Raw genomic sequence first — 27,555 nt, 5'->3', positions numbered from 1 at the left:
ATTTGATCCACTGGAGATATATTTGTTTTGATTCTGGCCTCTTTGACATCTCCAATTTTAACTATTACACTGCTGGCAGCTGAGCCTTCAGTTGCCTCAAACCCCAAGCCCTGGAATATCCTCCTTGGCTCTCTGCTGCAACTTCCTCCAACACACTCCTTAAAGCCGAGCTCACTGAGTCATACAGAAGAGGTCCTTCGGCCCATCAATGTAAGCTTACAGACATCAGATCTAACATCTCCTTGTGTAGCTTGGTCTCAGACTTTGTTTTGAACCATTTCTATGGAACACTTTAATATATCTCATTACATCTAAAGAGAAAAGTCTGTGTTTTAATTGAACTCAGCTGGATTATCAGATGGAATGCTAGACATAGCCGCTGTTTCCCTGCCTGCAGGACAGAAGTCAGACCAAACTCCTCTTCACTATCTTTATCTGGATATGTACAAAAGCTGGGCAAGGACAGGATCACCACGTAAATATCTTGTGAAGCTGAAAGGCCTCCTGAAGCAAAGTGCCGAGGGCCTTAACAAGAGAAACAGCTACTGGGCCCATGTTTTACAGAGCAGCTGGTACCAATGACATCAGGAGAAAGAAGGGTTAATCTGGGAGCAGTGTCAGGGAGAAAGAGAAGAACAAATTGAGAGGGAGAATAGGGAATTGTAACACACTGTGCAGCAGACCCAAAGGACTACAAGCAGACCACATACACGCTTTTGTCGCATCTACGCAAGACTGTTCTTGCTGATCTAGTTGCTCCCTCTGTAGTAAATAGGCCGAATGTATTATGCGACGCAGCCCAGGTGCACTGCAGTAAATATGGTACCTTCAAGTCTCCGACAGGTCTCCACTGTACCAGTTTGGAGGAGCTGTCCATATGCTGTTGGGAAGGCAGGGGTTGGTAGAAACTTGGGCTGCAAGTAACATGGACTGGGGACCAAAAAAAGGCCCCTGAAACATTCCAAGCAGTGGTCCAGATTGCGTACAAGGGGCCGTGCATCAAACAGAAAGTGGTCCACACAAGGAGGAGTGGAACAAGATGGATTAGCTTTTAGTGAGCTCTTTGGCAATAAGCCAGTAGACAGAATGTTCTCAGCCTCCTGTTAGGTTTTGCAGGTAAGTGTTAATATTAACCAAGCTCTTCAGATCTCACACTCACAATACGCACCTGCTATCTTAATATTCATATTGCTGTCTAACAGAAGGTTCTCAGCTTTCAGATCCCGATGGACGATTTTGCGGTTGTGGCAATATTCCACTGCCGACAAGATCTGCCAGAACTTGCGCCTGGCCTCCAGCTCACTCAGCCGGCCGTGGTTTGCCAGATAATCTGAAATTTGAACAGAGAACATTGTTACTATGTTGCCATAAAAACAGCAGGGAACTCTAGCAGTGCATCACAGATCAATGGAGGTCCCTGGGTCACTGAGAACATGCAATAAAAGAAACAGCGAGCCAAGGATTTGGGGGTGGGGGGCAGGGTTCAGGGAAATCGATCTTGGACTAGATTCATGCAAGTTGTTGATGAAATCCTATCTTTGCACAGGTGGTCACAACCCGCAAAACAGATTTACTTTATTAATTGAGACGCCTGGGCAAGGGGCAAAGGGCCAAGGCCCATTGTGCAGGAAAAGGTGTAATGACTGCAGAAAGCAGACGCTAAATGAAGCGCAGGTGACTGAAAGCTGGAGCTCTGATCACCTCTATACAGTCTGCAGGCTATGTCTGAAACCGGGGGCGCTGGGGGAAGAGAAAAAGATAAAAGCGCTTCTTCTGGAGAACTTCTAATTTTTTTTAAAACGTTGATGATCATATACCTCAACAGAATTCTATTTTTGTGAATTCACATGATAACCTATACTTGCCAAAAGAAAAATCAGTGACAAATGACTTATTACTAACCATTTATCACTTGCACACCAATTCTACCATTACCTTACAGATTCCAAGAGAACAGCTCAGTCCCACAGAAAAAACAATTCAACAGGACAGTTCGTAAAAAATTTAATCTTGCTTACAGTAGCTTTTACTTCAAGGTTATAGATTTACACTTTGCACCAAGGCAAAACCACAAGTACAAATGCAAGGTGAGGGGCCAACCTGCAGGCACTAGTTTAGCAAGGGACTCTTTTCACGTTGAGGCAGGTTGCTTTTACAATATAGCTGTCGTGACAGTACAAAGAGTTGTAGTGTAAGTTCACACTCGTATTAACACTGCAGACAGCTATTTATTTAGGCACTTAGTTCTTCCTGTATGTGTTAGAACTCAAGACGAAACCTCTGTTACAGTGAGTGGGAAGGAGTCATAAAAAAACCTGTCTTAAAATAAAGCCCAATACATCCTATACTCAGCGTCTTAAAATTATATCTGCAGCTGAGATCACAGCACATCCCTGTTTACAATAGCCCAATCTAACTGCCCCACAGTCACTGAGTGACAAAGTGGCTCAGTGGCTAGCACTGCTGCCTCACAGCGTCAGGGGATCAGGTTTGAATCAACCTCAGTGTAGAGTGTGCACATTCTCCTCATGTCTGTGTGTTTCCTCACACAGTCCAAAGGCGTGCAGGTTAGGGTGGACTGGCTGTACTAAATTGCCTGTTGTGTCTAGGGACTTGCAGGCTAGGAGATTATCCATGGGAAATACAGGGATAGGGTACAGGTTGAGTGTTGGTGGAATGTTTTTCAGCGGGTCAGTGTGGAATCAAACGGGCCGAATGGTCTGTTTCCGCACTAAGGATTCCATGATTCTAAAGGAAATAAAAACAGGTACACTAGAGGGTGGTGGGCACCTGGAACGCATTGCCAGCAGAGGTGGTAGACACAGACACGTTAGCGTCTTTTAAGATATATTTGGACAGGTACATGGATGGGCAGGGAGCAAATGGACACAGACCGTTAGAAAATAGATGAAAGGTTAGACAGAGGATCTTGATCGGCGCAGGCTTGGAGGGCCGAAGGGCCTGTTTCTGTGCTGTAGGTTTCTTTGTTCTTTGTACTATTGATTGAAATTGTAACAACTGGGATGGGTGTGGATGAGGTGGAGGAGAGGGGGAACACAAGGATCTCACTTTTCTAAAACAGGTCAAAAACAGCTCCACTGAAGTGAAAGGAGGAGGAAGAGGGGGGTACAGCAGGAACATCCAATCCACCCCAGCCCCAGAGCTGGTATTTGGAGGGTATTTTGGGAAAGTCATTGACAACCTGTCTGTCCTCAGCTTCAGAGGACTGCAGCTGGGTTCAAAGAGCAAGAATAAATGATAGTTGGGATAAAAATGGAAATAAGGACAGCATCAGGCAAGGGCTGAGGGGAAAAAAAAACTAAGTGACAAATAATGATGTGCTCTCTAAAACATGCTGAAGCGGATCATCCCTCACTTTACAACATAGGACTGGAAAGACAGAATGGTAGGTTAAAAACAATACTGCCCCACAGACAGACACATTGTAACAAAGCATTGAGGGAGATCATTCAGCTCATCATGCTAATACTTCTCTTTAAAAAAAGTGACCCAAGTGGTCCCACTTGATGCTTGTTTGTTGTTACAGAAATTAAACATTGCTAAAAGGAGACATGAAGTCAAAGCATACAATCAACATGTCTATTGCATAATATTTGACACAACAGATGCAAGAAAAGCTTCTTCTCCACTGTTATCAGACTCCTGAATGGACCTGTCAAATTTCACATTTAATGTTGATCTCGCTCTTTGTGCGCCTTCTCTGCAGCTGTAATATTGTATTCTTATTACCCCAATGCACTTTGTACAGTATGATCGGCCTGTACTGCATGCAAAACAACTTGACGCTGTACTGAGGTATATGTGGCAATAATAAACCAAATCCAAAAGGGAGTAACAATTTTTGCAGGAGAAGTAGGTATAGTCCAACCAATTAGCAGCTTCTTCTCACATGGTATAAATTTTTGTTTCCTTTCTAAAATGGTTTTCTGTTTCTGTTTCAGTGCTGATGGGTGCAACATGAAAACCTCTGACTTCTTGTCTCCTGATCAATTCTCCACTGTCCTGCAAATGTTCCCTTTCTAAAAATAAATCCAACTCTCTTAACAGATTATGCAATCTGCTTTCACCATATTTTCAAATAGTGCATTCAAGATGATAACATATGGCATAAAATAGTTTTGCACTTCAACTGTGTTTCTGCTGGTGGGTAGTCATGGGGGCAATAAACGATGCAAGAACCACTGTTCACCTGTTCATTCTATCAAAACTTTTCATGAACTCTCAGCAATTCCATTGAAGCACCCCCCTCAACTTTCCTTGTTCAAAGGAAAACAATCCAGAAAATATTATGACTGAAGCAACTCTGTCCATTTGGCAAGTCCTTTTGATATGGAGCTGGTCATTTGGACTGGACTCATTCATTCCACGACCATCAAACATGATCTGAACTAGGAGCTCAGGAATCACATGAATACCACATGGCTGGAAACACCAGGAAAAAAAAAACTGCCTGCAAATGCTACCAATAAGTTGGGAGTGATTAACAGTGTACATTGGAATTTAAAAAAAGGAAAGGTTTTTGAAACTTCTTTCAACATCTTAAAAGACTAAGCCAAGTCACTTGGGAACTTTCACCAGCAGCTTAATTTCTAAAGCCACTTCTTTCTCCACCTAGGTAATATTTACATCGGTAAATTCTTAAAACTAGGTAGAAATTACAGCAACGAATATGCCACTCAATCTAACTGGTCCATACCAGTGTTTGTACTCCTCCTATCTCACCCAATGTTCTACATTTATTTTCTCCCTCAGGAGTTTCCTCTTCCTCTTATAAACATCCGCATTCTGTCTCAGCTATCTAGGTGTTATCCAATCTAACCATACACTAGGTAGGTTCAATTGAAATCTTTATTGCACTTATTATCAACTATATTTACAGTACCCAGATAGTACAGCCCATTTCTGCACACCAGCCAAGTGCCAGAATAACCCTTTGTCGGTTGAGGGGAGGGGGATGCAGGTGGAAGAGAGAGGAGGACAAAGGTGGTGAGGCGAGAGAGGGGAGGGAAGAAGAGAAAATGGGAGGGACAGAAAACCTGATGATTTACGGCAGGCTAGCATCAAGTCTCCAACATATAACCATAATGACTGAGGCAGCACTAAAAGCCCCTTGGCTGTCAGCGGCTCTGCAGTGTGACTTATATTTCTCAAGGGAAATAGAGGACTGGGAATGCAAGGGTAAAACAACAATGCTAGAAAAGAAACAATCCTACAACCTCCACAGGGTACCTCTGCTTTAAGGAGTCTCTCAACATGCCGTCTGGTTAATTGCACTTAAGAGTCATTACTCATTCCACATGCAGCCGGATGATGTTAATTCGAGCAGGATATTCCTGACTACAACGCAATGTTCCCTGATTCAGATTAAAGAGCAGTGATGGGAAATAAATGGAACAGAGAGAAGTTGTCTGAAAGATTTTAAATCACTCCACACTCCTATAGATTGTACAGCATCCATTTACTGTAAAAAGGTCAGGCAGGCACAGAATTGGACAAAGCCACACAAACATTAAGTCACCACTTTGGCCTTGACACTGCAAAAAAAATTTAGTCCGTGAGTAGTTAATGCGCTTACGTGCAAATCCTTTATTCTCCCTACTTTACAAAAGAATTAACCGGCTTATTTTAAATGGATAAGCACCTACATTAAAATAGCAAGGACATTGAGGAAACTGCTTCTGCTCTTCAAAAAAAAGAGGATTTTATTAACATCCACTTGAATACAATATACACAAGAAACTGGGGCTGATTTGAAATCTGGCATTCAGAATTTCCTCAGACAATACTTCAGGTGGCTTGGTATTACATGCCTGCTTAAGTCAGATGAGTGAGCTATCAAATGCTATTTCAGAGGGTCACTAGTGCAAAATGGCTACTGCCTTTGACTAGTGGTTAATCTGGGAAATGCAAAAAAGTCAAAATTTCTGTTGTGTAGCATGCTCCAGGAATAGCTAGCGCTACATAATAATAAATGGTCATTAATACTGAGTTACCATGATGTGCTTCGACTTTGATTTAGAAAGTTGTTTGTGTATTCCTACCTATTCCCTATTTCCGGGTCTTCTTCCTTTCCACCTTCATGTGTTTGAGGTGGAGAAGTCAGCTTAGCCTTCTGAAAGGAATGATTATTAAGGCTATCAATACGTCTGGATTCTAGCAACTTCCAAACCCACAGCTTTTGCCTACCTAGAGGGACAAGGGCAGCAGGTATATGGAACACCATCAGAACCTGCAACATCCCCCTCCAAGCGACTCATCATCCTAACTTGGGTCTGTACAGCCATTCCATCACTGTTACTGGGTCAAAATTCTGGAACTCCCTCCCGAACAACGTGGGTCTACCCATGTACAAGCACAATTACCGACAGCATATAATGCATTCACCTCCACCTGCGTTTCCGTGTGTGGGGTATAAGTTTATAGGAAGCATCACAACCTTTTGTTTTCCAGACCAGGATTTTAGGTCAGGCTGATGTCTGTACTTGGTCCATTTGAACTGACCTTCAGCATCTCAGTCTAGTGGGCTTGGGGAATGCGTAGAGACAATGCTGATTCTGCACAAATGGGTAATCTCAGCCAGGGCTGTAAATTGCTACAGTAAATGGTGCTGCAAGGTTGGGGCTACAGCATGATGCTGGGTTAGAACAGACAGCATCTAATCCACAATTTGGAGGGGTGACTTGAAATGAGAAAAAGTACTTCATATCCCTAGGGTTAAAATTCTTCACCCCCTATGCAACATAAAACCTCTTAAAAAGCCACCAAAAAATAGACAAATTTCTTTGTAATTACATTTGGAACTGCTCCAGTTGCTGTGTGCATTTGGATGTTAGTGTGGGGCACATGTGTATAGCATAGGGAGAAGCATATTGTACATTACTGTGACAACAAGGTGTAGAGCTGGAGGAACACAGCAGGCCAAGCAGCATCAGAGGAGCAGGAAGGCTGACATTTTGAGCCTAGACCCTTTGTACATTACTGTGGTTAGTGCATGCACTCGTTAGTTGTGCATATGCATGATGGATAATGATACTACAAAAACTTCTCTTTTCCATCTTAAATGGGAATCCCATTATTTTTTAAAAACACTGGGTTCAAGTAGTAGCGGTGGATGCAGATACAGTTACAATGTTTCAAACACGTTTGGATAAATAGATCAATAGGAAAGGTTTGGAGGGATATGAGCCTCCAACACAGGCAGGTAGGACTAGTCTAGTGTAGGAACATGGTCAGAGTGGTTAAGGTGGGACTAGTCTAGTGTAGGAACATGGTCAGAGTGGTTAAGGTGGGACTAGTCTAGTGTAGGAACATGGTCAGAGTGGTTAAGGTAGGACTAGTCTAGTGTAGGAACATGGTCAGAGTGGTTAAGGTAGGACTAGTCTAGTGTAGGAACATGGTCAGAGTGGTTAAGGTGGGACTAGTCTAGTGTAGGAACATGGTCAGAGTGGTTAAGGTGGGACTAGTCTAGTGTAGGAACATGGTCAGAGTGGTTAAGGTGGGACTAGTCTAGTGTAGGAACATGGTCAGAGTGGTTAAGGTAGGACTAGTCTAGTGTAGGAACATGGTCAGAGTGGTTAAGGTGGGACTAGTCTAGCGTAGGAACATGGTCAGAGTGGTTAAGGTGGGACTAGTCTAGCGTAGGAACATGGTCAGAGTGGTTAAGGTGGGACTAGTCTAGCGTAGGAACATGGTCAGAGTGGTTAAGGTGGGACTAGTCTAGCGTAGGAACATGGTCAGAGTGGTTAAGGTGGGACTAGTCTAGCGTAGGAACATGGTCAGAGTGGTTAAGGTGGGACTAGTCTAGCGTAGGAACATGGTCAGAGTGGTTAAGGTGGGACTAGTCTAGCGTAGGAACATGGTCAGAGTGGTTAAGGTGGGACTAGTCTAGCGTAGGAACATGGTCAGAGTGGTTAAGGTGGGACTAGTCTAGTGTAGGAACATGGTCAGAGTGGTTAAGGTGGGACTAGTCTAGCGTAGGAACATGGTCAGAGTGGTTAAGGTGGGACTAGTCTAGCGTAGGAACATGGTCAGAGTGGTTAAGGTGGGACTAGTCTAGTGTAGGAACATGGTCAGAGTGGTTAAGGTGGGACTAGTCTAGTGTAGGAACATGGTCAGAGTGGTTAAGGTGGGACTAGTCTAGCGTAGGAACATGGTCAGAGTGGTTAAGGTGGGACTAGTCTAGCGTAGGAACATGGTCAGAGTGGTTAAGGTGGGACTAGTCTAGCGTAGGAACATGGTCAGAGTGGTTAAGGTGGGACTAGTCTAGCGTAGGAACATGGTCAGAGTGGTTAAGGTGGGACTAGTCTAGCGTAGGAACATGGTCAGAGTGGTTAAGGTGGGACTAGTCTAGCGTAGGAACATGGTCAGAGTGGTTATGACTCCCTAACTCGTTCACCCATCTTTGTAAAGTGCCATGGGATCTTTTACATTTTCCTACAGACCAGGTGGGGCTTTGGTTTAATATCCCATCCAAAAGATAGCACTTTGTGCAGCACAGCACTCACTCGGCACTGTACTGGAGCACCTTCCTTGATCATTCTGCACTGAAGTCCTGGTGTGAGACTAGAAGCCCCAACCTTCCTGTCTCAGAAGATGCTTGCTACAAAGGGAATGCAAGGTGGCTCAGTGGTTAGGGCTGCTACCTGGCAGTTGCAGGGACCTGGGCTCAATTCCAGCCTTGGGTGACTGTGTGAAGTTTACACTTTGAGTGGGTTTCTTCCCACAGTCCAAAGAAGTGCAGTGTAGGCCATGTTCAATTGCCTTATCGTAGACGTGCAGGCCAGGTGGATTGGCTTTGGAAATGCACAGCTACATTTATAGGGTAGGGGATGGATCTGGGCAGGATGCTTTTGGAGAGTTAGGGTGAATGGGCTGCTTCCACACCACAGCAATTCTATGATTCTGTAAGTGAGCCTCAACAAACAGCAAATGCTAAAGCCAATGAAATTAGCAACCAGTGGAGAACATTTCCATTGTCCATCAAGAAGTGATTGTGTTTTTCAATTAAAAATGTCAGAAATCACACGACACCAGATTATGGTCCAACAGGTTTATTTGAAATCAGAAGATCTTGAAGCCTCACTGCTCCTTCAGCTGTTAGTGAGAGGTAGCAGCAGACACAGAATTTATAAGTAAATGATCAAAAGGTCACACCACTGAAGAGGATGTACTAAACAAAACTAAGATGTTGTTAAATCTTTAATCAGTTAGAAGGTTTTAATTGATTAATGTGTATATATAAATACCTGAATTTCTTTCAAGTCACCACCCTAAGAGAACTAAAGGTTTTATCAGTGTAAACAGGAGGTGGCATTTTAAGTCAAACAAGTTTTATTTCTAAATTAGAATTTATAAAATACCAAATCAACTGACTATAAATTATGCGCTTTTTGAACAAAATATATCTGCAAATATAAATTCACCCCACAGATTTACATGTGTGTGCACGAGTGCGGTGTGGGGGAAGAGACAGGGGACAGAGATTGAGCTATTAAATCATTTCAGAAGCATTGTTCCTTTCAGATAGCCTAACAAAATGTTGAAAACTCAACACTCGTGCTGTGCAATTTATGAAGGATTCTGAACTGATTTAACTGCTGATTTGCAATTGTGCTGTTTGTCAACTTGCTTTGATTTCAATTATTTTAAATCGGAGAGATTTGCATTTAATATTAGCGTGAGTGATTCGCATATACGTACGTACACTAAAACACCTTGTTAATGCTTAGAAACGCTAATCCCACGACTGTCAAGTCCCTACGGAAAAACAGGGTGTAGTCTGCCCAGCTCGCTGTTGCGCTGAAAGCAGTTACTGAGAAATTGGACGAACTTCTCAAAGCACAAAAACAATAAAGTAACAACTTTAATGACCTCTCTATAGAAACCTTTTCGGATCTGGTGGTCAACAGATGATAAGAGCTTGTTAACTGCTACGTGAAGTAGAAAATTTTCGAAGCCGTGTAGATGACGCACACAAGCTGTCAACACCGCGGTGTGATTGTCTTCTTACAGCCAGGGGCTGGTCTGTGGTAGACGGAACTATTTACATCCCGCTGCCTGCGTAACAAAAACTTCAGGAGAAGTCGGTTTTATCTCCCCCCCCCCCCCCCCCCCCGCCGAGTAACCAAGATAGAGGATTTAAAGTAACAGCAGACCTTATACTGATGGGAAACGCCGTAACAGTCAAGGCAGGCCAACCCACAGTATTAACACACACACACACACACACCTCCCTTGGACGTGCAGTTCCACATATTTGGGTCAGGTAAAACAGAAGTAGATTGAAAGAGATAGTAGGAACTGCCAATGCTGGAGAATCTGAGATTAACAAAGGTGTAAAACTGGATGAACACAGTAGGCCAAGCAGCATCTGAGGAGCAGGAAGGCTGACGTTTCGGGTCTGGACCCTTCTTCAAAAAATTGAAAGAGTTCGTTCTTCAAATAAGAGATTACAACTTCAACCCCTTTCATAATGAAATATCTTCACCCCAGGAACAGATAATCAGATTAGGAATTAGTGGGTTAAGCTTTGATTTGGAATTAATTATTTATTGTCACATGTATAAATGTAAAATTACAGTGAAAGAAAGTGGAGATAGATGGTAGAGACAAACTGCCCCTGCCTTAAAGAAAGGTCTTTCATCTGGTTGGGGTGGAGGGTGGAATAACAAAAGATCAGTATAAATTACTTCCCCTACACACCTACCCTCCAACTTTCTCCCCTCTTTTTTCAGTTCACGTAGTCTCAACTGAGGCAGAAAGCTTGTTCACCCCAAGAGATGTGAACACAAACTCTTATCTGACTTTCCATTTCAGGGTGGAGAGAACACTACAGCGATAGGATAGTGCAGACATTACATCAAGGTCTATCAGGTCAATATAAAAGATTCCATACCTGAAGAGTCACCAGGGAACTCTCCTGGTTTTGTCCTGGTTAATATTTATCCAAAGATTAACGTCACCAAAACAGATTTTAATCATCAGTATCATATTTCTGTTTGTGGAAACTTGCCATGTGTAAGTTAGCTGCCCCCTATCCCTCTGTTACAAAGTATTTAATAAGCCGTAAAGTGGATTGAAACATTGTAGAGGTCACAAACAATGCTATATAAGTACAAGCTTTCAAAAGGCCTAAAGGCAGCGGTGACCTACTAAGACATTGCTTTAATGGTCATATCTCAACAGATGAATCCGTTCTTGTGGAATTTTCTGGAGGGGGGTCTAGGCCTGAAACATCAGCTTGCCTGCTCCTCTGATGCCGCTTGGCCTGCTGTGTTTACCCAGCTCCACACCTTGCTATCTCAGATTCTTCAGCATCTACAGTTCCTTCTATCAAAGGGAATACTGGATTTCTTTTGAAATTCCCAACTTGGTCAGGCTTGGAAACTCCAACAATAACTTTAGGGCCTACTGCACTCCTCCATTTTGCAACAGCTGTTAAATCACAGACCCCACCCTAGGAAGCCTGTGGGGATAAGTAGTCTACTGCATCTGTATACTGTGTCACTGGGAAGCCTAGTTATTCACTTTTTAAAAATAATATTGTCAAGTAACAGCTTGAAGAGTCACCATGTTGATAAAAAAAAAACTTGCCCGTTACAACCCTCTTCATCCCAAAGCAGTTTACAGCCAGTGGAGTATCTTTGAAGTGTTATTGTGGTTGTGACGTAGAGGAAATGTAGCAGCCCACTTATAGTAAGCATTCAAACAGTAACAAGATCAAGAACCACCATCTGCTTGGTGGAAAGTATTAGCCAGGACCTGAAAGAAAAGCAAGGATTAGGAAAGCATCTTCATTGAGCAACGTCATTTGGGAAGGGGGCCGGACCTGGTAGATGGCAAATGATATGTCATTTTAAGCTTGCAAACGAAAACAAATTGCTAGAAAAGCTCAGCAGGTATGGCAGCATCTGTGGAGAAAAAGCAGAGTTAACATTTTGGGTCAAGTGACCCTTCCTCAGTTTAAGGTCTCTTCAGAAAGGCAGTGCAGCATTCCCTCGGCAGTGCATTGGAGTTAAAGCCTAGATTAGGCTATACACTGAAGGGTCTGAACACACAACCATCTGACTCAGAAGCAAGAGTGCTATCACTGATCTAAATCTGACAAAGTCGGTCTCTAAATCTGGCTGATCAGGGGTCTCTTTGATCTGTTGCCATGCCAATGTCAGTACAATAAAACCTTCTGTCCTCTAAGAATGGTAATAGACATGTATGTGGTTCACTCACCAACCCAGTACTGGGTAAAACTGTCATACACGGTGCCATGATAGTGTTGTCAACTGTACTTACCCAACCTATTAAGTTCTCAGTTTCAGCTGCCGCACTTTGGGGAAGGCACTATGGAGAGATAAAGGTTAAAAACAAAGAGAGCAGTAGCATAGCGTACCGCAGCTATCATGTGCAGTCAGTTCAATGATCAATAGAGGACACCTCAGGAGTACCTTTGCTATAAAGCATACAGCGAGCAGGGAATCTGGAGCAGCTATTAATTCAGGAATCTCCGCGGGGCACTTCTGCTTGAAGGAGATTCTCAGCACACTGTCCAAATAATTGCACTGAAGAATCATTACTCATTTCACATGGAGCTCGATGACACTAATTTGTGCAGAACATTCTGGAATACAACACACCAGTCTTCAAACTAAAAAAAAAGCAAGATGTGGAAAAATAAAATGAAACAGAAAGCATTTTCTTGGAAGAATTTTAAAGACACAATGCTTCCAGATGATTGTTAGGGAGGTTAGAAACAGGGTAACAGTTTGAAAGGAGGGGAGCAACTGTATGCCTTGAAGATAGATATCTGAAAAGGAGAAATAAGTGACTTCAGCAAGCATCAGCTGAGAAAAAGAATAAGAATGGTCAATACTGGGTTTGGGCAGAACTCCTGTCTCAGACACACAGTCTGTTTAAATGGAGGAAGTCAGACTACAGGGCAATGGAAGTTACAAACAAAAATTGACAGAATGTAGCAGACATCGATAAGCACACATCCTGTTAGGGAAATGAGTTGCATCCTGTAATATCTCCCCTCCACATTCAGATGGGGTGCAGTACAGATTCACCAGAATGAAGTAAATTACAGCTGCCTCAGCCTCCCTCGAGCAAATAACAGTTAAGGAGCAAATCGAAAGGAGGCATTTGTGAAACTTTATCTGATACAATAGGGTAGGGTAGAGAGAAATGATTTAGACTGGTGATTGAATTCAGAACAAAGGGTTGCATAGATTTACAAGAATATAGCTAAGCTATTCGGGGCAACAGGGTACAAGGTATACACAGTGGAAATTAGGAATCTTCTAAAAAAAATGGTCTTGGATTGGGTGTCAATTAAAAATGTCAAAACAGAGATTGAGACATGCAAGGTAAGATGCAATGGGATGTGCAATGGAGGTGGGTAATGGAGTTGAGATGCAAATCAACCACAGCTCAAAAGGGATGAAAGACCTACTCTTGTTCCTAACCTTCCTCTGCATTGGTGAACTCTACGGAGTATGAGTATACAGAGAGGTTTCTACTCAATTCCTATCCAGGTATCACTGTAGGAGGGGTGCCACAGCAGTTCCACAGAACTGCCACTGTATTTACATATAGCCACCGAAAGGAGGCAGCATTTCATCGACGTAGGTGGGAAGGCGAGTGGTCAGGATGACACACTCAGTCTACACAGCGATAAGCAGGTTATGGGAGGAGGCGAAAACTTGGCAGATTGAATAAACTGCCAGAAAATGTGGAGGTTTTGTAATTTGAGAAGAATAGAGGAGCTAAATAGTACTTAAATGGAGAAAGACTGCTGAAAGCTACAGAACAGAAGGATTTAGTGCATGAATCGCAAAAGCAAGTGTCCAGGTTCAGCAAATAAACGGCAAAATGGTTGCTAGGATTGTACTATTGGTCCCAAATATCAGAGGGGGATTGAGAGGAACAAATGTACAGAGAGATGTCAGATATATCCAAGAATGATAGGGCAGTATAGTAGGGGATTTTAACTTTCCAAACATTGACTTCGAATGCCATAACATTAAGGGCTTGGATGGGTGAGGAATTTGTTACATGTGTTCAAGAAAATTTTCTCCAAATTGCGATTGTACCTACCAGAGAAGAGCAAAAAACTTGATCTTCGCCTGAGAAATAAGGCCTGACTAGAGACTGAGGTGTCAGTGGGGAGCACTTTGGGACCAGTGATCATAATTCTACTGGTTTTAAAAATAGTGATGAAAAAGGACAGACCTTGTATAAAAAGTTGAAGCTCTTTACTGGAATAAGACAAACTTTGAAGGTATGAGACCGGAATTTTCAAAAGTTAACAAGGCTCTTTAGTGTACACACGTTAGCATGAATGGTTCATATTTTAAAAAATGAAAATCTACCCAATATAAAATGATTGAAATCAAAAAGTAAGTTGACAAATGGCACAATTGCAAATGAGCAATTTCATTTCAGCTCAGAATTTTTATAAGATGTCACAAGGCACTAGTGTTGTGAATATTCAACATCATTAGGGTATCTCAAAGGAGCAAGACTTCAGAAATGATTTAATAAAGATGTTTGATTTTATTTTTTAAGCGATGAAAGACACAATCACTACTTGATGAAAAGTGTTGGAAGTATTTTCAGCCACTTGCAGATTTCAGTGGGGTTTTTTTTTTGCATTTAGTGTTAGTTGGGGCTCACTTTATAGAATTCCAGAATCCTTACCACATTGAAACAGGACATATGGCCCATCAGGTGCACACCAACCCACCCAAGAGCATCCCACCCAGACCCAGCCCCAACCTCCTACGTTGTGCCCATAACCCCACATTTCCCACGGCCAATCCACCTAACCTGCACGTCATGGGAGGAAACCAGAGCACTCGGAGAAAACCAATGCAGACATGTGGAGAATATTAAAAACTCCACGCAGTCACCCAAGGCTGGAATTGAACCCGGGTCCCTGGCACTGTGAGGCAGCAGTGCCAACCACTCAGCTGCCTTTTTTTGTGGAATACTTTACCACAGAGGATTGTCAAGTCTAGCTTAAGCATGCTCAAGACAAAATTTAACAGATTTGTTATCAATAAGGGCTGTAGGGAAAAGGCAGGAAAGTGGAGTTGAGGATCATTAGATCAGCCATGATCTTGTTGAATAGCAGAGTAGGGTGATGGGCTGAATGGGCTACTTCTGCTCCTACTTATGAAGTTATTAGAAATACCAGCTGTATGGATCAGATACCTGATAAGATGAGTACACCCTTCGGTCAATATTTACCGAGGTCGTACAGATGTTGTGTGGGGTCATTCCTTTTGCTAATGCAGTGACAAATTCACAATACAACTGGCACATTCATTACACCTGGCATAATTTCACACCACACCATCCTGCCAAAGGTTTGAGTTTACCACCACTGTGCTGTAAATCACTGGCAACATCAGTATTAGCTGCATTGCACCTTACTAGGATATAACCTCACTCAACTGACATCCACATAGCTGTTATGTATGGCCACAAAGATTGTGCATGGAAAAGAAAACCTGTGTTTAGAAAACAGTAATCCAACAACAGCCGTTGTCATTTTCAGGGGAGTTGGAGTTGTCTACAAATAATGAGTTGAAAGCTTGGCCTAGTTCCGGATGCATATAAAACAGAGGTCACAGTGACAACAGGGAGGTTCAGGGCAAATGGCTGCATTAAAATCCAGAAACTGAAAATCTCCAGGCAAAGCATTGCTTAGACAGCAGCTGCTTTAAAGAGAACATCAAGGGCCTAGGTGACGCTGAGTGGTTTCTTTGTTCCAGCTGCTGACAGATTGCGTCAATTTAAAAAAAGTTAAGAAAAAACTTTTAGTTGAAAGGACTTGCAGAAAACAGAGAAACTGACCAAGGCTAACCTTGACAACACTCAATACTCCAGCCTTGAGCAAGGAAAGCTACTTGCATTAATTCTGCCCTCAAAAACTTTCAGGTACTTCATGGTTCATTCAGGTCTGCATTCCTGACCCTTGTGGAGCACAGAAGACTGGCCATTGATCGTTCCATGGCCAAGTATAACCTGCCATTTTACCAAATATTGGTAAGAGTGTGGCTTCCAGCAAGCGCATCAAATAGTGATGATGAGCCAGTAATTCTGGCTAATTTAATTTTCTCCTTAGATGCCACTGACCCAGTGATCTGCATCCTACCTTCCCAAGACTGTGAAACAAATCTGGGAAATGGTCTGTGTGCATTGTTGCCCCAGCACATAATATACTCTGTCACTGATGGAAAAGGCAGTTGTTTTAACATGTTTGAACGACAATTGTCACAAAGCACCTTCCACATCACTGCCTGTGTGTCAGTGCTACTAATGGCAATCAGTGTGTACTATCCACAAGGAGCACTGCCATAAGATGCCATTGCAGGTGTCTTCCAAATTCATCACCTCTATTACTTCAATGCACTCAGGCTGCAGAGGCAGATACCTGAAAGTTCCACTTCATGTCTTGGCTCCAGAAGGCAACTCACGGCCACCTTCAAGAGCAACTTGGTATGTGCAGTTAATGCTGGCTTTGCCAGTGACATCCACATCATTTAAATTAATAAAGAAAAAAATTCAACGAAATGTTCCAACAACCAACAGCAGAACAGCATGGATGTCTAAATAAATGATTATAGGCACATCCAGTTCTATCATCGCAACACCTACAGCATACACAGTCAGTACTGTCAGCCACTCTCGTATACTGTGCTACAATGAAGCTCACAGTCACCGTCATCCTTTATGCTTCACTAATGCAGTTTGTTCCTTTTATTTATCCTCAGGATGTTGCTGATACAAAAGCCTTGCTAGTCACTCAAAAATCTGGTGAGCCTTCTCTTCGAATCACTGTATCTATGTAGCAGGGGTTCAACTGGTAGGATCTTTCGAACTCAGGTGGGCATAGAAACCTCAACAATGTCACAGCTGTGACAAGGAGGGGCATCCTCGCTGGCATTTTGTTCAGTAATTATATCATGAGCAAATTATCAGCTCATTGATCTCTCTGCTGTTTGTGGAAGCGTGCTATGCACAAGTGGCTGTTGGTATTTCCTCCGTTATGACACTGACTATATCTCAAAAGTGCTGTGAAGTTCGCTGGGGGCACAACATAAATGTAGAATCAGGGATACGTATGCCCAAATCAGAATGGCATGAAACTGAGTTAATGGCAGTTCCCATTGAACTCCTCCTACATGGTGCAAAAGGAGCTGGGCTGCAAACTGCATCAGTGAGTTGGTGCACTGCGTTGTGTAGAAAGCAATGTAACTGACCATTTAACTTTAACAGGTGCTAAAACAACGGAACTGTTACTTTGAATAAAAAAGGAATGAGTGACGTTGGAAAGGGCACTGTACCACATCTTATGTAAAAAGAATTTTACACAAATACATTAACCGGCATTCAGTTCAAGAGCTGCTAAGACCCTCACTCATGTCACGGTCAACTCTAGTCTTCACTATTCCCAATCTCCTGGCTTAGCTTCCATCTTCAAATCTTTCCATGACATCATATCTCACCATCTTTAGAAATATCTTGAAAGATTATACCATGGATTGGCAGTCGCAACCATCCAATCCTGCTTTACCCCACTGAGTGACATTGGCTCCTCGGCTGTGTAGTCGGGAGTTTCTCCCTAGCCTTTTCCACTTCTCAACTGCTCTTTCAGCTCTACTAAGATGATTTTCTCAGCCACTCTTGGCCAAGCATCCTAACATTTCTTCAAATTTTATTTGGGCAACACTCCCTTGATGGACCTTGGATTTTTTTCAATTAATGCCATATTAACTATAATAAACGCAAATTGTTATTAGCTTTCCCATTCATTCCATTCAAAATAGAATAGGTTACATGTCAAGTAATTGTTTTTATTTTAAAAAAATTCACTGTAACAGTGTAATATCTTAGGATATAGACAATAAACAGTTTTTTCAAAAAACACAGTAGCACCTAAATTCTGTTAATTGCCAATACGCTCTGCCTTTTTCTACATCCCCAATTTTCTATTTTTAAATACTGTTCTCTGGTCCAACTCCAGACTTGAGTTGTAAACTCAAGTGGTCTGAGAAGCAGACTATAGCTTAGCATTCCAGTCTATTAAAATATAAACAAGCATTAAGCTTTGTAAATAAAAAGGGAGAACATTCAGGATTGCAGATTGTAACACATTGCCTCAGTACAGTTTGCTTTCTCAAGGAGCATGAGAGGGTCAATCACACACGATAATTCATCTCAACATCTCTTAGGGAGTCTCTTCAAAAAGGTTCACACTGCATGTGTGTAGACCTCAGGCCAGGCAACTTGAGGTTTCTTGGCTGCTAAGAATGTTGGCCAATGAAACCAGAGGCCGAGTGAGTACCCTCCCTGTTTCCCCTCTTTTGCTGTTAGCAGCAAGCTAACAAATACTCAGCATCTGCCAGCCAAGTAGAAAAGATGGAGAAAAAAAAAAATCAGATGCCAGCAGAGCAGTAGATTTTGTTTTTTTGATTTCCGAGCTGGCCTGTGGGGCCACCAATATTTTCACAGTCTACATTGCAAGTCAGGTTTCACAGCTTAAAACTAAAATAAGATGCTAGACTCAGAAACTCAGATGTTTCAACAAAAATTACTCTACCCCAATGCCTGTTTATTCTTGTTAGGGCTTGTGCACAGAGGGGCAAACAGAACACACTGCATCTATTTATCTGTTCATTCATTCTTGCACTGGAGTGTTTCTCAGGTAAGGCCAGCATTTATTGGCGATCCCCCATTCAGTCTTTAACAGGTGGTGGTGAGATTCCTACAACTGAATGGTTTGCTAGCAGTTAAGACTCAACCATACTGCTGTAGGTCTGGCCAGAAAAAGCAGATATACCATGGTGATGAAGACTTTTTGCAACAAAGATAATTACTGCAAATGCTGGCAATTTGAAATGTAAATAACTGAGGCGCTAAAGAAATTCAGAAGGTCTAGCAGCATCCGTGAGCAGAGAAACAGAGTTAACACCCGGCCAGTATGACTTCTGCACTTAAACTGGACTTGAAATATTCGTTTTCTGTTTCTCTCCTCTCAGATGCAGCCAGGTCTGCTGGGTTTCTTTAGTGCTTTGATTTTTATTTCCAGTTTTTAGGAGTTAGGCAGTTTCATGATTGTTATGAGGGAGAGTTTATCCTAGATTTTTAAGTAATTTGAAATTCCTCCATAGTGGGGTTTTAACCCATCATCAAACTACCAGTCCTGGTTTCCAGATTATACCCCAGGAACGTTACAGCAATGCTACCTTCCCCAATAACACTGTGGGTAGTCAGACAGAGCAGAGTTGGCTAATAATGAGCACGTGAGAGAAAAGTAGTTTGTGTGTGTGAGAGCACAGTGTTTTTGTTTGTGATAGACAAACAGAATGTGTGTGCACACGTGTGTTTGTGTGGATGCGACTGACAGAAAGACAATGGGCATGGTGTGCACGTGTTTCTGGGTTAGTGTGCACGTGTGGAGGATACCGATGGGCAACCATGTCCCGGTAATATTCCATCACTCGCCAACTGGAGGACAATGCAATCAAAATAACACAGACGAGGGAAACAAAAAGGAATGAAAACAGCCACAAGATACAAGAAAACATCCTCAAACTTTTTAAAACCTAAAAATGACTTTTCTGGATAGGATCTGAGCTTGGACAACACTTGGCTGTCATTCAGTTAAAGGCTTTAATATTGCTTTATTTTTAAAATCAGTTATATTTAAATAGGAATGGTGGCATTTCACACAAACCAGTTGTTGTGTAATTTATTACCGAATGATTACACCCACCTTGTTCCCAGTTGCCCCATTGCAACTTCCAGCTGGCCACCACCTACCCACGGCCTTTGCTGATTCATGTGATAGACCAGCTGATGTCAAATGCAAAAAACATTGTGGAAGTCATAGCTGCACCCTAATGATGAACAAACGGTACATTGGCTGAGCCCACAGAGCAGCCAAAATACAGCAGAGTCATAAAACATGGCATCTTTATAAAAGCAAAGGATACATCACCTTGTTGATTGGCCCAGCAAGACTCTACAAGTATTGATGAGCTGTTTATAGTCTACAATTGGCAGAACACTGAATTCAAATACAGGTGCAGCTGAGGCTATCATACCCATTTACAGAGATAGGCCAAGATTTTATCATAGATGACTCAGATCCCTCAGAATGTGCACACTTTCTATTCTCGCTGCATATCCAAGTTCCAGTGCAGTACGTTGGGTCTGCTATGCTTTAAATTAAATTAAAAGTGGTCTCACTGTTTTTTTTTGAAAAGAATAGTTTCCTTCCGAGCTATTTTCAGGATGGTAGTTCACATTTTCGTTTGAAGACTTGTCCTCTCCTTTGCTGATGGTTTTCTTGTCTAGCTCCCATCCAGCACCCGAGCCCTGTGCAATGGGAACCTACTGTCGGTCTAGGACATACACCGGTAAAGCAATTGACTGCAGCGAGTTAACTCAGTAGATTTGGATTGTGTCCACTGACAGGAATCAGCAACATCAGGTTCAACTTACTGCCTGTTATAGAACTGTCTAATTTCCAGTTTATGGCATGCCGATCCATAATGTCAGTTTTACGCTTGGGTGGCAAGTCAATTTTGCATGCTAGATATTTCCTTGGTTCGCCATCCTTGGCCACTGAAATAACTGGACATTATGGGCCTGCAAATCAAATTGTGTCTGACATTTAGATAACTGCAGTGAGACCCAGAGGTCTTGTTACTGTGCTCCATTTGACTGGAATACTTCACATGACATTAAATGACTTTTCCTTCAGTAGGCATTTGAAAAAGTATGGTCTACACAGACTATAAACCATTAGATACAGGCAAATAGCAAATGTTTACACAGCAAATTGCTACAACCTAGAATGGACAAGAGATGCCAGGGAGTGGATTTCAGTCATGCTGGTTATTCCTCCTACAGCAGGGAAGATTTGTGGAAGATTTAAAACCTGATCAAAACTACACGGGATTTTTGTTCCAGTAATTAAGGAGAAAGATCCTGTAATGGCAGGAGGGTCAATAATCAAAAAAAAATTAAGATAATTGGCAAGAGACCCAGAGGCGAAGGTGGGGATTTTAAGAATATCAAGGACAGCGAGTTAAGATGCAGAATTCCTGATAAAGGTGTTTCAGTAACAGCTTGCACAAAGAGAATTGTAAATACTCTTGGTGGGTTATAGAACAGAATAGGGAACACTTCAGTAATTCTTTCAAACAATCGAAAGTGACCCCATAGTACAGACAGTGGGTCAAACAGAATTTACACCAAAGTAGGCTATGATTCTGCCATCTCTGAGCTGCAAAATACAATAAATTGTACTATGTTGAAAGTACAGAATGGACACTGGCCATCTCTGACCGGAGGAGGACCTAACAAGTGGTCCTTGTGCTCACTGGCACTACCATCACAAACACCACCACCAACGTTCTGGTGGTAAAGTGAAATGGATACACCATATAAAGATTGAAGCATAAGAGGCTGGGAATTCTGTGAGCAACCCATCTCCTGTTTGCACAAAGTCTATCCATGATCTACAAGCATGAGTCAGGATTGGGATGGTGTTCTCTCTATAGTTGTCTAGCATTCCAAAAACACAAGGCGCTCAACACCATCCATGCAAAAAGCAGCCCACTTGGTTGGCACCCCACCCACCACTTCATCATCACCACACAGTAATGTGTATACTGTGTACTATCTACAAGAACGCATTCCAGTCAGCCAAGTCTTTACAGCAGCACCTAACAGATCAGTGTCCTCTACCACCTGAAGGGCAGATGTGTGGAAACACCACCACCTTGCAATCTCCCTTTCAATGCGTACACGGTCCTGACTTGGAATTATATTGGTTCTCCTTCATTGTCACTGCACCAAAAGCCAGGAGCTTCCTTCCCAAGCAGTATTTTGAGAGTCCCTTTACTCAAAGGGCTACAGTAGTTCACCAACACCTTTTCCAGGGCAATTAGAGATGGACAGTAAATGCTGAGTTAACCAGCAACACCACATCCCGAGAACAAATTATGAAAAAAGGAAAGACTCAAAACCTCAGACCTGAATTTTTCCTTTTCAAACACATTGCAGATTTGCCTTAGATTTGCAAATTTGTAGCCAAGAGAAAAAACATTCTTTCACAATTTGTGAATGGAAAGGGAAGTATGCAATTCAAGTAATTTCCTTCTGGCTTATTTTAAAAAATGGTAAAGGGATGGAATTGGAAAGAATTTGGGGAATGAAGTGAAATCTGACTATTTTCAATGTTTACTGGTCAAATAGTCACTTGAGCAGTTTCTCCAAACATACAAAAATACACTTATACACGCATCGATACACTGAATTTTCACAAGAAATACCATTCCAACATTCAGATCTAATGAGTAAAGTGCAGCTCTCTTAAAAACCCAAAAGTATGCAAAATGAGGTTAGGACAAGTCCACCAGGAGATTACTGTGCATGTTGCAAGTCAATGATGAGAAGAGGCTAAGAGCAAAGTACAGAAAGCATCTGCATTATCAAGTATCACTCTGATACAGAACACTAAAACCATGTGGAAGGACTCTGTTTTTATTTTCACGATGCCAGTAACAGCAGGGTTCCTAAACCCAGCTTCATTGAGGTGCAAAGGTTAATCCTCTACTTATATTGTAGCCATATATTAGATCTACATTAAAAGCATGATGATCCAAAGAGTGGTGACCTGCCAAGCTGTAGGTAAAGGGACTGCAACCCACTAGAGACTGTTGGGTACAGGCACCTGATTCTCTGGGTTACGCAGGGCAGCGCTATTCCCCTTCAAACAAGTCTAGATCTGATTCTGCAGCTTGCAGGATCATTCAGGTGATAATATGGGTTGAGTGGAAGCAAAGCAAGCCAAATCTTGCTGAAACAGATCTTTACATTGGTGTTAATTTTGAAATACCGGACAAAACTATTAAGTTAGCGCCCAACTACTTTACTGCAGGACAGTGTTTTCAAGAGCTTTGAAGAGATATCAACCACCATCTGGTTCACCATTGTCCTCTCAAGAAGAAAATCTTCCATCCTTGGCTGGTCTGGCCTACATGTGACTCCAGTTACACAACAACACTGTTAACACTCGACTGCCCTCCGGCAATGAAAGATGTGCGATAAATGCCAGTGGAGCCAGAGAAGTCCACATCCCATAGATGAACAACGAAAAACCCTCGAGAAACTGTATGAATGGAAAAGCAGCGAGAATCAGACTAACGAGATAACAAAATGTAGAGCTGGATGAACACAGCAGGCCAAGCAGCATCTGAGGAGCACGAAAGCTGACTTTTCAGAATGAGGCCCTTCATCAGAAATGGACTAGTCCCATCAGCTTTCCTGCTCCTAAGATGCTGCCTGGCCTGCTGTGTTCATCCAGCTCTACCCTTTGTTATCTCGGATTCTCCAGCATCTGCAGTTCCTATTATCTCAGAATCATCAGACTGGTATGAGATTTTATTTTCTACACTCTAGCTTCCTACCCTACCCATCAGAGGTGGCGAACTCATCCTGACATTATGGCGCCAAGGTCATTGGGAGTGCTCTGTAGTTTCTATCCTCAAGCTCTTGTTGTAAACTAAAGTGTTCAAGACATGGCAAATTGAAATCACTTCTCCCAACCCTACAAATCACTGGTGATTAATCACCACCTTTAGGTGGATCATGAATAAAACTGGAACTGTTCTAAAACATTTAGCAAAGATCACCTGTCAAAAAACTTCAGGGAGGCACCTTTACACTTCCACTGAATTTGACATCCATGTAGCTCTCATTAAAATGCCACCTTTCCTATTCACCTCATGCGCGCCACACGGTAAGAGTTCTACATTCTAACCACTCTCAGCATAGGAAAGTTCTGCCAAATTTTCCCACTGAACATTTCTGTGACTATTTTATATTTTCTACCCTTTAAGTTCTATAACAAACTGAGTTCTACGTACAGGCTGACAGAATTGTCTCCCAAAAGTTTCCTCTGCAGTAAACTCAGTGCCTGACGTTCTTGTGAGAAGTTACAGGTTTAATCATTGGCATCACATGTAACTGAATGCCACAGATAAAACTCTGCTCACAAATTTCCCGAGCAGATCAGGCATTTCAGTCAGTGGTGTCAGGCATTCAGAAGCTGAAGCACTATTATTTTTATCTGGCTCTCGCTTCCTTACTAATTTACTTTGACGTTGAGCTATCAGAGTCCGCTTCTTCCCATCCCTCAGCAGCAGCCTCAGCTCAGAATGCTTTCACCAGCCAAGCAGCCGAGCTGGGAACACAAGAATTGATTTACAACTCCAAGCTTCAACAGCTGAATTAAGCTAACAATGTGTCATTACATTTACTAAAATGTCACGTTGTGTGACACACCAGAACTTATTTCGATTTGGTTCAGTAGATAACATGGAAACAGTCACATGAAGTCAACTTCATGCTTCGCATTGCTCCGTTATCATCAAGAAATATCTCATCATCCACTGTAACCTCAGTACCCAATCACAGTCTGATATACAAGATCTTTTTGAGATGATCAAGGCTTTGGACAATGGCCCTCTTCTTGATTAATCAGGGTGAAAGAATGGAGGTCAACAAGGATAATAAACAAATGGTTTAAATGTCAAGAGATATTCTCAATGGTTGACTCCCACTCTCTCCCAATCTTTCACTCTCCCACTCCACAAAAGGCAGTGATTCATGCCCGAGGGATGATTTCTCAGGCACCACCACACTCATATGTGGCAGTAAATAGGTGACATCCTATGCTTAAGAGCCGCTATACTTCAAACATACTTCTTGTACATCTGCTTTGGGGGATCCAAACATCAAGAAATGTAATGCCATGGTGGAAGTCTTTCTTTTCCTTCACTTGGCCTTTCAGAGCCTCCTAGCTCGAAACTGAAGCTCCCCTTTATATCCACAGGTTACAGCATGGGATCATTGAACAAATCAAACCCGGGGTCTGTCACTAAATTTCCCCCCCACTCTGTAGAATTTAAATAATTAAGTTTAGTTCTGTAAAATTTAAGTACTTCTGCAAGTTTCAAATATCACCACACTAGAGTCTCAGTTACCCAAAAGGAACTAAGAGTGGTGTGGGATGCTGTTTTGCACATTGTAACAGGCAGCTCAGCCTTAGCTATAGTTCCAGAAAATTTATTGGGAGCTGAAGGAGATGACAAAATACAATTGGAAGCTCCTGATTCACATGGAGACCAGAAATTGTGAAAACCTCAAATATGCAAATCTCCACCACCACCAAACCTATTTACTTCAGGGTGGGCACCAGAATCCACTGAGTGGTTCACTTATGGGCAGGTGCATTGTCTTAAAGAGTGGTATGATGGTATTTTCAGACATTGGTATACTCTCCATCATTTCTAAGGGAGTCTGGTCCATGCTCCACCCTATACAGGGAATTTTGATTTTTGTCTCTAAACCATGTTCTAGAGCTCTGCAGAACTATTTCACGGTATACATGCTATATCATAAAAAGATAACTTCTATCACTATAGCACCTTTCATAACCACCAACACCTCCAGAGCCTATTCAAGTAGGTTTTTTGGTGAAATCACTACTGTAAAGGATCAGTCATTTTGTACATAGCATTTACAGCAATGCAATAGTCATCAGCTAATCTATTTCAAATGTTGGTTAAGCCAGTGGGTTGAAATTTCCTGCAATCCTTCTAACTGGTAATGTTGGATCTTTTGGTTTCTGAGGGGGCTGCAATAATGTTATGGTTCCATTAAGACATACAAGGCAGAGTACTGCAGGTTTTTCCAGCCAACAGCTGAGTCAATAAGACAAGGAAGGACTCTGTTTTCCCAAAAATACTTTGTTCACAAAATTTGTAAAATGTGAGTCAAACATTTTAATGAATTGACAAGAAAATTCAACTTGTCCTCTGTCCACCAGGTTCCACTGTACACAATTGTAATAGTCTAATATTTATAAAATATATTCGACGCCAGGTGTACAGCCTGATGGCAAAACACTGAGTGGCCGGATGGCCTACTCAAAATGGCAGACTTACGAAAAACCAGTTAAAGCATACTGGGAAATCGAGCCAAGCATTTAGTCAAAATATCCATGCTATATACAAAAAAAACAAGCTGTAGACCAGACAGGCTGCAGCTGCAGAAAGCACAATTTAAAACTGACCCAGCCCACCCCCAGGACAATAAGAAACAGAGTTACTTTCCAGAATAAAGGGCTGCTCACACCCTTACTTGGGAAAGGCTACATGACCTACGTGCCCCAAACACCTTCAGGAATGGAGGCTCAAGGACCACCCCACCATCAACACCTAATTGGGTGTGATCGATCAGCGTGATCAAGCCCTGATCAATCCGTTAGTAGGAATCGAAGATCCTCCCAATAGGGCGCGAAAACTTCCAGGTATAAGGATCGCCACAGCACCATCAGGAGCAGTGATTCAAGTCCAACACCACAAAGAGATCACGATCCTGGGAACACTAGAAGATGACCAGATGATCATTGCCAAATGGATCAAGGCCAAAAGATCAGTGTGGTGGTATTTGATCAAAGTTAAAGTGCAACATACTTAATTGGATTTACAGTGTCAATTGTCAGTTTTTTGTGTATTTTGTTATTATAGTACTAATTATATTGAAGTCGATAAAGATCATTTCTTACTACTATCAAGAGTCAACTCAGTTTCTTGGCTGGACAGAAGGGTTAACAAAGTGTGGAGGTGCTGGCGTTAGACTGGGGTGGAGGAGGTCAGATATTACACAATCACTCACACCTGAAGGAGCAAGACTTCAAAAGCTTGTGTTTTCAAATAAATCTTTTGGACTATAAAATTGTGTCATGTGATTTCTAACCAAAAAGGGTTAAAACACTGTGGCAGATGTAATAATTTATATTGGCCATTTCGGAAAGAGCACAAAATATAAAATTTTCCTCAATAGATAATAATCCAATTTGGATATGCCTTAATACATTTGACATACAAGTTGGGTCAATGGGCTGAGGTGTGGCAGATAGAGGTAATTTGGATAAATGCAAGGTATTGCAGTTTGGTTAAACAAACGAACAGGATTCGTACAATTAGAAGTAGGGCCTTGGGTAGTGTTCTCAAACAGAGACATAATTCTTTGAAGTTTGTGTCACATGTAGACAGGGTGGTTCAGAAGGTATTTAGCATGCTTGCCTTCATTGCTCACACCTTTGGATACAGAAGTCAGGAAAGTCACGTTGAGTTTGTTGGTGAGGCCTCTTCTGGACTATTGTATCCAGTTCTGGTTGCCCAGTTACAGGAAGGATATTACGATGAAGGTGGTTCAGAAAAGGTTTACCAAGATTTTGCTGGGAATGGAAGGTTTGAGTTATAGGGAGTGGCTGGACAGGCTGGGACGTGTTTTTTTTAAAACTGATGCATAGGAGGTTGAGGGATGACCTTATATAGAAGTTTATAAAATCATGAGGGGTATAGAATGGCAGATATCTTTTCCCTATGGTGGGAGACTTCAAGACTAGGGAGTATACGTTTTAATGTGTGCAGAGAAAGATTTTAA

General features: G+C 42.1%; 1 protein-coding gene across 2 annotated transcripts in view; it reads right to left on the bottom strand.

The window, feature by feature from the left end:
- The window catches only part of sik2a (salt-inducible kinase 2a), a 208,539-nt gene that overhangs the window by 110,312 nt on the left and 70,672 nt on the right, over nt 1–27,555 (bottom strand). For both annotated transcript variants that reach the window (XM_059639119.1, XM_048562031.2), the window contains one exon: nt 1,169–1,330. In XM_059639119.1, the coding sequence (XP_059495102.1) occupies nt 1,169–1,330 (162 nt within the window). The remainder of the gene's footprint in view (nt 1–1,168; nt 1,331–27,555) is intronic.

The sequence above is a fragment of the Stegostoma tigrinum genome, chromosome 32, assembly GCF_030684315.1.
Source record: "Stegostoma tigrinum isolate sSteTig4 chromosome 32, sSteTig4.hap1, whole genome shotgun sequence".
NCBI lineage: Eukaryota > Metazoa > Chordata > Chondrichthyes > Orectolobiformes > Stegostomatidae > Stegostoma > Stegostoma tigrinum.
The sequence above is the reverse complement of the archived record's forward strand: the minus strand, read 5'-3'. Positions and strand labels throughout refer to the sequence as shown.